This window comes from Oncorhynchus nerka, linkage group LG25 (genome assembly GCF_034236695.1).
Source record: "Oncorhynchus nerka isolate Pitt River linkage group LG25, Oner_Uvic_2.0, whole genome shotgun sequence".
In the NCBI taxonomy this organism is placed as follows: Eukaryota; Metazoa; Chordata; class Actinopteri; order Salmoniformes; family Salmonidae; genus Oncorhynchus; species Oncorhynchus nerka.
In genome coordinates, this window is record NC_088420.1 from 22574042 (window position 1) to 22585203 (window position 11162).

Here is an 11162-nt window from a genome sequence, read left to right on the forward strand (position 1 = left end):
ACATGACTATACTGACCACCACTGCAGCATGCACCAGGCGGCTACTTGCAAAACTGCAGGATAACATCAAGTGGGCCCGGATGAAAATCAAGCCAAGCAAATCTCGAAGCATCTCCATAGTCAAGGGACAGCTTAAAGATGTGAGGTTCTGCATTGGAGATGACCCGATACCAACGGTGTCTGAGCAACCCATCAAGAGCCTGGGTAGATGGTACAACGAAAGCCTCCGGGATAAAGATCAAGTGCAGCAAGTAAGGCAGGACATCGCCGACGGTCTTGAGAACATCAACAAGACCCTACTGCCTGGGAGGCTCAAGCTTTGGTGCCTACAGTTTGGACTTCTCCCGGGTAATGTGGCCACTCACCGTCTATGAGGTCCCAATAACAACAGTGGAGAAGATGGAGCGAACCATTACCTCATACGTGAAGAAATGGCTGGGTGTCCCACGATGCCTGAGTAACATCGGCCTGTATGGCAAAGGGGTCCTTGAACTACCTCTTACAAGTCTAACGGAGGAGTACAAGTGCTCTAAAGTAAGACTTCAGATGACATTGAAGGACTCCAAAGACCAGACCATTAGCAAGGCTGCACCTCTCCTACAAACTGGACGGAAATGGACATCATCCAAGGCTGTGCAGCAAGCAACATCAGCCCTGAGACACCAAGACATTGTGGGGAATATCCAGCATGGAAGAGGAGGCTTTGGCCTGGCAGCAAGCAAACCAACGTTCCATGAGGCAACAACATCTGAACGCAGGAAGCTGGTGGTCGAGGAGGTGCGCAGACAGGAGGAGACTGCAAGAAGTGCAAAGGCTGTCTCTCTTGCTAAACAAGGGCAATGGACGCGGTGGGAAGGCCTGGAGAGGAGAAAGATCAACTGGAGTGAGCTTTGGCAAATGGAGGCAAGCAACATCAGTTTCATCATAAGAGCTGTTTATGATGTGCTTCCATCACCAAAAAATCTACATCAATGGTATGGCGAGGACTCGACCTGCCCCCTCTGCCCAGCTCCAGCGACTCTCAGGCATATAATGACAGGTTGCAAGACCAGCCTCTCACAAGGCCGCTACACCTGGAGGCACAATCAGGTCCTCAAGAGCCTGGCTGCAGCACTTGAGACCAAGAGGAGTGCAACCAATTCATTACCTCCAAAAACAAGCAATCCCGTCAAAACAACAACATTCATCCGGGAGGGACAGAAAAGGCCCAAGTATCCTCCTACAAAGCCAGAAACTGGACACCTAGCCATGGCCCGGGACTGGAAGATGCTTGTCGATATTGGCCAGCAACTCATTTTTCCACCAGAGATTGCTTCTACCAACCTTAGGCCAGACATGGTACTCTGGTCCCCTTCACGAAAGGCTGTGTACATCATAGAGCTCACAGTCCCGTGGGAAAACTCGGTTGAAGAGGCCTACGAGCGTAAGAAACTTCGTTACACAGAGTTGGCAGCAGACGCAACTCAGCGTGGCTGGAATGCAAAGGTCTGGCCAGTTGAAGTGGGATGCAGAGGATTCGTGGCTTCTTCCATCATCAGGTTGCTGAAAGAACTTGGAATCCATGGACAGGCTCTGCGGCAGACCGTCAGAGCAGTTTCTCAAGCAGCTGAAAGAGGCAGCCAGTGGATCTGGATCAAACGGAAGGACCCTTGCTGGGCTATAACTTCATGACCCCCCACCCCCACCTGAGAACCCAATTCAGATCCCTCCAACTTGAGGAGGGCATATGAGGTATGCGGTCAGCTGTATGGCTGGCTCAGGGAAGAGGACGCCCCTGCCTTGCATAGTCCCGTGGGACATCTTAATTGGGCATGGGACACAAGCTAAGGCTTGATTACCCTTTAGCTGGCCACCTTTGATGAGGGTGTTTAGTGATTAAAGGCCGAAACACCCACTGATTCGAAGGCACACTACTGAGGATGTGTCCCAAAATTGACATCTTACCCCAGTCTAAGAAATAAACCTCCCATGCCACTCTGTCAACATCACGGCAAATCTCATGTGAGTGCATTCCATCTATTGGCACAATGGACAGTTTTTAACATCTCGTCCCGTGTTTTATGATTCTGTAAGATGGCTAGCAAATTAATTAGCTAACGTTAGCATACCTAGCTGGAACTTATGAAGAAGGAAAAGGTTTTATTTCTACAATTCCCAAAAGATAACCAAACAAAAACATATTTACTTTTTACGAAACATTTGTGCATTAGTAGCACACTTTCTAACTTATTTGCATTCGTTTGTACTGACACTTGTATGTTGACTTCTCCACTGATGTTGTTTTTATGTTTTTGTGGACTTTTCTTAGCGGATGTACAATCGTCGCAAATTGAATTATGGAGAGTTTCAGGCCCGGGAGTAAACACAATTGTACACTCGCAAAGCCGACTAAAAACGAGGGCCTAACGTTGCAAACTTCCCTTGCTTAGCTAATCATTTGGACCACCCGCCAAGATGGCGGCGGGTATTCCCCCAAGGGCATAAGGCGAGGAGGGTAAGTGGATGAGGGTGTGTCTTTTTTAAGTGTTTAGACCGAATCCCAGGACTCCATAGTCTCCGACTAACTAAAGCAAATGTAAGCCACGTTCATGAAAGCTAAAGTACAGTCATGGCCAAAAGTTTTGAGAATGACACAAATATTCATTTTCGCAAAGTCTGCTGCCTCAGTTTGTATGATGGCAATTTGCATATACTCTGGAATGTTATGAAGAGTGATCAGATGAATTGCAATTAATTGCAAAGTCCCTCTTTGCCATGCAACTGAACTGAATGAATGGTTCGTCAGGACCTCCAACAGCCGAAGCTAAGTAGTAACATTAACATGATGCCTTCTAATTGCAGTCGCTGTTCTCATAATATACAGGAGAACGACGCCTGTGCTACAAGCCCAGCTTCAGACGCAATCATTAGGCAAGGGTAATTTCAGTGTAGGAAAGGATGAAACAGCGTCTGTGCCACCAGTAAGTACAGATAGTAGTATAAATCCCCTGACACAGTCCCCGCAGCCGGACAACTTTCTCACGGTTTCTGGAAGGAAATGCTGTAGGAACGCTCAACCGGTGTCGCTCATTCAGCCGACAGAAACTTTCAACCGGTTTTCCCCATTAAGCAGCGAGTCGAAGCTTCCCACCATTAGCTCTGACAAATTGAAAACCCTAGTCATTGGTGACTCCATTACCCGCAGTATTAGACTTAAAACGAATCATCCAGCGATCATACACTGTTTACCCGGGGGCAGGGCTACCGACGTTAAGGCTAATCTGAAGATGGTGCTGGCTAAAGCTAAAACTGGCGAGTGTAGAGAGTATAGAGATATTGTTATCCACGTCGGCACCAACGATGTTAGGATGAAACAGTCAGAGATCACCAAGCGCAACATAGCTTCTGCGTGTAAATCAGCTAGAAAGATGTGTCGGCATCGAGTAATTGTCTCTGGCCCCCTCCCAGTTAGGGGGAGTGATGAGCTCTACAGCAGAGTCTCACAACTCAATCGCTGGTTGAAAACTGTTTTCTGCCCCTCCCAAAATAATGCATTTGTAGATAATTGGCCCTCTTTCTGGGACTCACCCACAAACAGGACCAAGCCTGACCTGCTGAGGAGGGACGGACTCCATCCTAGCTGGAGGGGTGCTCTCATCTTATCTACCAACATAGACAGGGCTCTAACTCCTCCAGCTCCACAATGAAATGGGGTGCAGGCCAGGCAGCAGGCTGTTAGCCAGCCTGCCAGCATAGTGGAGTCTGCCACTAGCACAGTCTCTGACTTATCAGCTCAGCTATCACCATTGAGACCGTGTCTGTGTCTCGACCTAGGTTGGGCAAAACTAAACATGGCTGTGTTCGCCTTAGCAATCTCACTAGGATAAAGACCTCCTCCATTCCTGTCATTATTGAAAGAGATCATGATACCTCACATCTCAAAATAGGGCTACTTAATGTTAGATCCCTTACTTCAAAGACAATTATAGTCAATGAACTAATCACTGATCATAATCTTGATGTGATTGGCCTGACTGAAACATGGCTTAAGCCTGATGAATTTACTGTGTTAAATGAGGCCTCACCTCCTGGCTACACTAGTGACCATATCCCCCGTGTATCCCGCAAAGGCGGAGGTGTTGCTAACATTTACGATAGCAAATTTCAATTTACAAAAAAAAAATGACGTTTTCGTCTTTTGAGCTTCTCGTCATGAAATCTATGCAGCCTACTCAATCACTTTTTAAGGCTACTGTTTACAGGCCTCCTGGGCCATATACAGCATTCCTCATTGAGTTCCCTGAATTTCTATCGGACCTTGTAGTCATAGCAGATAATATTCTTTGGTGACTTTAATATTCACATGGAAAAGTCCACAGACTCACTCCAAAAGGCTTTCGGAGACATCATCAGTGGGTTTTGTCCAACATGTCTCTGGACCCACTCACTGTCACAGTCATACTCTGGACCTAGTTTTGTCCCATGGAATAAATGTTGTGGATCTTAATGTTTTTCCTCATAATCCTGGACTATCGGACCACCATTTTATTACGTTTGCAATTGCAACAAATAATCTGCTCAGACCCCAACCAAGGAACATCAAAAGGCGTGCTATAAATTCACAGACAACACAAAGATTCCTTGATGTCCTTCCAGATTCCCTCTGTCTACCCAAGGACACCAGAGGACAAAAATCAGTTAACCACCTAACTGAGGAACTCAATTTAACCTTGCGCAATACCCTAGATGCAGTTGCACCCCTAAAAACTAAAAACATTTCTCATAAAAAACTAGCTCCCTGGTGCACAGAAAATACCCGAGCTCTGAAGCAAGCTTCCAGAAAATTGGAACGGAAATGGCGCCACACCAAACTGGAAGTCTTCCGACTAGCTTGGAAAGACGGTACAGTGCAGTACCGAAGAGCCCTTACTGCTGCTCTATTTTTCTAACTTAATTGAGGAAAATAAGAACAATCCGAAATTCCTTTTTGATACTGTCGCAAAGCTAACTAAAAAGCAGCATTCCCCAAGAGAGGATGGCTTTCACTTTAGCAGTGATAAATTCATGAACTTCTTTGAGGAAAAGATCATGATTATTAGAAAGCAAATTACGGACTCCTCTTTAAATCTGCGTATTCCTTCAAAGCTCAGTTGTCCTGAGTCTGCACAACTCTGCCAGGACCTAGGATCAAGAGAGACGCTCAAGTGTTTTAGTACTATATCTCTTGACACAATGATGAAAATAATCATGGCCTCTAAACCTTCAAGCTGCATACTGGACCCTATTCCAACTAAACTACTGAAAGAGCTGCTTCCTGTGCTTGGCCCTCCTATGTTGAACATAATAAACAGCTCTCTATCCACCGGATGTGTACCAAACTCACTAAAAGTGGTAGTAATAAAGCCTCTCTTGAAAAAGCCAAACCTTGACCCAGAAAATATTTTAAAAAACTATCAGCCTGTATCGAATCTTCCATTCCTCTCAAAAAATTTAGAAAAGGCTGTTGCGCAGCAACTCACTGCCTTTCTGAAGACAAACAGTGTATACAAAATGCTTCAGTCTGGTTTTAGACCCCATCATAGCACTGAGACTGCACTTGTGAAGGTGGTAAATGACCTTTTAATGGCATCAGCCGAGGCTCTGCATCTGTCCTCGTGCTCCTAGACCTTAGTGCTGCTTTTGATACCATCGATCACCACATTCTTTTGGAGAGATTGGAAACCCAAATTGGTCTACACGGACAAGTTCTGGCCTGGTTTAGATCTTATCTGTCGGAAAGATATCAGTTTGTCTCTGTGAATGGTTTGTCCTCTGACAAATCAACTGTAAATTTCAGGGTTCCTCAAGGTTCCGTTTTAGGACCACTATTGTTTTCACTATATATTTTACCTCTTGGGGATGTCATTCGAAAACATAATGTTAACTTTCACTGCTATGCGGATGACACACAGCTGTACATTTCAATGAAACATGGTGAAGCCCCAAAATTGCCCTCGCTAGAAGCATGTGTTTCAGACATAAGGAAGTGGATGGCTGCAAACTTTCTACTTTTAAACTCGGACAAAACAGAGATGCTTGTTCTAGGTCCCAAGAAACAAAGAGATCTTCTGTTGAATCTGACAATTAATCTTAATGGTTGTACTCAAATAAAACTGTGAAGGACCTCGGCGTTACTCTGGACCCTGATCTCTCTTTTGAAGAACATATCAAGACCATTTCAAGGACAGCTTTTTTCCATCTACGTAACATTGCAAAAATCAGAAACTTTATGTCCAAAAATTATGCAGAAAAATTAATCCATACTTTTGTCACCCGGATAAAGCACTAAATAAACTTCAGTTAGTGCTAAATACGGTTGATAGAATCCTGACTAGAACCAAAAAATTTGATCATATTACTCCAGTGCTAGCCTCCCTACACTGGCTTCCTGTCAAAGCAAGGGCTGATTTCAAGGTTTTACTGCTAACCTACAAAGCATTACATGGGCTTGCTCCTACCTATCTCTCTGATTTGGTCCTGCCGTACATACCTACACGTACGCTACGGTCACAAGACGTAGGCCTCCTAATTGTCCCTAGAATTTCTAAGCAAACAGCTGGAGGCAGGGCTTTCTCCTATAAAGCTCCATTTTTATGGAACGGTCTGCCTACCCATGTCAGAGACGCAAACCCGGTCTCAACCTTTAAGTCTTTACTGAAGACTCATCTCTTCAGTGGGTCATATGATTGAGTGTAGTCTGGCCCAGGAGTGGGAAGGTGAACGGAAAGGCTCTGGAGCAACGAACCGCCCTTGCTGTCTCTGCCTGGCCGGTTTCCCTCTTTCCACTGGGATTCTCTGCCTCTAACCCTATTACAGGGGCTGAGTCACTGGCTTACTGGGGCTCTCTCATACCATCCCTGGGAGGGGTGCGTCACCTGAGTGGGTTGTGACGTGGTGGGGTGCGTCACAACCCTTGGGTTGTGACGTGGTGGAGATCTTTGTGGGCTATACTCAGCCTTGTCTCAGGATGGTAAGTTGGTGGTTGAAAATGTCCCTCTAGTGGTGTGGGGGCTGTGCTTTGGCAAAGTGGGTGGGGTTATATCCTTCCTGTTTGGCCCTGTCCGGGGGTGTCCTCGGATGGGGCCACAGTGTCTCCTGACCCCTCCTGTCTCAGCCTCCAGTATTCATGCTGCAGTATTTTATGTGTTGAGGGGCTAGGGTCAGTTTGTTATATCTGGAGTACTTCTCCTGTCCTATTCGGTGTCCTGTATGAATTTAAGTGTGCTCTCTCTAATTCTCTCTTTCTCTCTTTCTTTCTCTCTCTCTGAGGACCTGAGCCCTAGGACGATGCCTCAGGACTACCTGACATGATGACTCCTTGCTGTCCCCAGTCCACCTGGCCGTGCTGCTGCTTCAGTTTCAACTGTTCTGCCTTATTATTATTGGACCATGCTGGTCATTTATGAACATTTGAACATCTTGGCCATGTTCTGTTATAATCTCCACCCGGCACAGCCAGAAGAGGACTGGCCACCCCACATAGCCTGGTTCCTCTCTAGGTTTCTTCCTAGGTTTTGGCCTTTCTAGGGAGTTTTTCCTAGCCACCGTGCTTCTACACCTGCATTGCTTGCTGTTTAGGCTGGGTTTCTGTACAGCACTTTGAGATATCAGCTGATGTACGAAGGGCTATATAAATATTTGATTTGAATCCCCCACAAAAAAAATTCCACTGCATTTCAGCCCTGCCACAAAAGGACCAGCTGACATCATGTCAAGGATTCTCTCATTAACACAGGTATGAGTGTTGACGAGGACAAGGCTGGAGATCACTCTGTCATGCTGATTGAGTATGAATAACAGACTGGAAGCTTCAAAAGGAGGGTGGTGCTTGGAATCATTGTTCTTCCACTGTCAACCATGGTTACCTTTGCACAAAAAGGGCTTTACAGGCAAGGATATTGCTGCCAGTAAGATTGCACCTAAATCAACCATTTATCGGATCATCAAGAACTTCAAGGAGAGCGGTTCAATTGTTGTGAAGAAGGCTTCAGGGTGCCCAAGAAAGTCCAGCAAGTGCCACGACCGTCTCCTAAAGTTGATTCAGCTGCGGGATCGGGGCACCACCAGTACAGAGCTTGCTCAGGAATGGCAGTAGGCAGGTGTGAGTGCATCTGCACGCACAGTGAGGCAAAGAATTTTGTATGATGGCCTGGTGTCAAGAAGTGCAGAAAAGAAGCCACTTCTCTACAGGAAAAACATCAGGGACAGACTGATATTCTGCAAAAGACTTCTTAGGACTGGGGTAACGTCATTTTCTCTGATGAATCCCCTTTCCGATTGTTTGGGGCATCCGGAAAAAAGCTTGTCCAGAGAAGACGAGGTGAGCGCTACCATCAGTCCTGTGCCATGTCAACAGTAAAGCATCCTGAGACCATTCATGTGTGGGGTTGCTTCTCAGCCAAGGAAGTGGGCTCACTCATAATTTTGCCAAAGAACACAGCCATGAATAAAGAATGGTACCAACACATCCTCCGAGAGCAACTTCTCCCAACCATCTAGGAACAATGCCTTTTCCAGCATGATGGAGCACCTTGCCATAAGAAAAAGGTGATAACTAAGTGGCTTGGGGAACAAAACATTGATATTTTGGGTCCATGGCCAGGAAACTCCCCAGACCTTAATCCCTTTGAGAACTTGTGGTCAATCCTCAAGAGGCGGGTGGACACACAAAAACCCACAAATTCTGACAAACTCCAAGCATTGATTAAGCAAGAATGCGCTGCTATCAGTCAGGATGTGGCCCAGACGTTAATTGACAGCATGCCAGGGTGGATTGCAGAGGTCTTGAAAAAGGATCAACACTGCAAATATTGACTTTTTGCATCAACTTCTTGTAATTGTCAATAAAAGCCTTTGACACTTATGAAATGCTTGTAATTATGCTTCATTATTCCATAGTAACATCTGACAAAAATATCTAAAGACACTGAGGCAGCAGACTTTGTGACACAAATATTCATTTTCATTCTCGTTTTTTTGCCACGACTGTACACATTAAGTCCTACTCCTGGATTAATCTAAACCCTGTCTGTGAACAGGCCCTTGAACTGGCTAGGAAACTGAAAACTACATCTCCCATGTTGGAATCACAATTACAGGAAGTCACGTGATCGAATTATCTTGTTTCAAGGGCAACTTGTCGAAGTGGTTGCAAAAGCTACACGTGTAGTTAGGTAGCTACAGTTTAATTTCTTAAAGTTTTAATATTAGCTATCACAATTAGTTATGGACGGATTTGGTTCCGACTTTTCATCAGGTGCCGGGTCCGGTAAAATGGACACCGGGACAATCATGGAGCAAGTGAAGGTCCAGATTGCGGTGGCTAATGCGCAAGAGCTCTTGCAGGTAATTTGCTATACTAGGTAACTAGACACCGGACAGCTAGTTGACTGGTTAACTAATTGTTGCGTAGCAAGTTGAAAAAGCTGATGTGAAAGCAATAAGTTACTACCACCATACAACTAGTTAGTAAGCTACGAATACAATAGGCCTTATAGCTACAAGCTGGCTAACGTTAGTTAGTTAGCTAACTAGCTACCTTAGCCTGTCGAATGAATGAATGCTCGCTGTTTGTTAGCAAGCCATGTAAATATTTTATTACATGTATATAGTTAACTACAAACGGCATATTTGGTCTGTAGGCCAGGCCTACTCTCAATGTAACGTTAGTTAAATTGCCTGTCAGGTCGTGGTGCCTGAGGTGAGTGATGATGGGTTAAATCTTATCTTTCTCCTTTGTTGTAGAGGATGACAGACAAATGCTTCAAGAAATGCATAGGCAAACCAGGAGGCACGTTGGATAACTCTGAACAGGTATGCCAGTGTATTTATTTGCAGATTATTATGACAGGATATGGATGTGAAGTGGTTGATTTGTGACCCCTAACTTGGGAGTCCGTGAATTGTCATTTGAGACATGTTTGAGGTATGTTAGACACCATAAAATGCTAATATTATGCAGTGGTAATGCTGACTGATATTTTTGTTTATTGCAGAAATGCATCGCTATGTGCATGGATCGATATATGGATGCATGGAATACTGTGTCCCGTGCCTACAATTCCAGACTACAGAGGGAAAGGGCTCGTATATGAACATTATCCTACTCTGTCAGCCACACCTTAGCAAAGCCCAAACATATGGCAGGGAAGGTGTTAACGGTAGTGGCTGAGGCTGGCACGATGCCACACAAACTTCTGTGACAACACCTCACGTACAAGTTTGGTTTGCCGACCTTGTGAACAGCAGCCATACTTGTGGACATTCTCCTTTCACTAAAGGATAGTTTATCAAATGGATATCTTCTATAATGTTTATTTTTATTACAAGACTCATGAATTCATTTTCATGAAAAAAGATTTTCTGCAATTGTCACTTTTCAATCACTCTCTAAACTAGTCTACTCTCTGTAACCGTCCCCTTAAATTCAGTGCCAGGTACCCATTCTTCAGTTTGTCACAGGCTATGTGTTTGTGTGGGTGAAACAGTTCCCTGAAGAGGTTAGGTAAGGTTTATTTTACCACCACTTTCATCTGTAAACCTAGTTTCTCTCATGGGGAAGAATTGAGGAACAAGTTGTTGTTTTCATAACTGTGAACCCGGCCAAGCCAAAGAATCCTATATCAGAATACGTGTTGAGAACAAAACAGTATTGTCAAGACTTTCGTTCCAGTTGTCACTCTATCTGCCCACCACAGTAGTGGGTCTGTTTTAACAAGGTCTGCTGTGGTGCAGACTTTGTGTTGAACCCAGCTGGCTTTGTGTGCTTGGTTTGTCAGATTTCTGGGAACAGCTCCACTTCATTCAGCCCTTTGACTTGTGTAGAGAAGTAAAAAGAAATGGCCTGTGAATGCTGAACGGTGGGTGCTGCTCAGAGGACTGAGGTGTTTGTGAGTGACTGGAATGGCCTTTTTCACTTGTCAGAAATGAATAAATCCAGATTAAATTGTCAAATTGCTGTTTTTGTCCTTTGAAAATGAATAAATGTTCTGTTGCTTGAGGAACCAGAGTGGCTATCATTTTTCATGTAGTGCCTGAACAGCTTCTAGAAGCTATGTAGATTTAGCCACGTAAAGATGCTTTCATGCAAGACTTCCTGACAAGAATATGCTATAGCTGTGCACATAATTGTCACACATTTTAGT

General features: G+C 44.8%; 1 protein-coding gene across 1 annotated transcript; it reads left to right on the plus strand.

Annotated features, from left to right (window-relative positions):
• Window positions 1-9117: 9117 nt before the first annotated feature.
• LOC115109231 (mitochondrial import inner membrane translocase subunit Tim13) lies at window positions 9118-11021 on the plus strand. Its single transcript, XM_029633920.2, has 3 exons — window positions 9118-9363; window positions 9763-9831; window positions 10014-11021. The coding sequence occupies exons 1-3, from the start codon at window positions 9244-9246 to the stop codon at window positions 10110-10112; spliced, it is 288 nt and encodes a 95-aa protein (XP_029489780.1). The 5' UTR covers window positions 9118-9243; the 3' UTR covers window positions 10113-11021.
• Window positions 11022-11162: the final 141 nt, after the last annotated feature.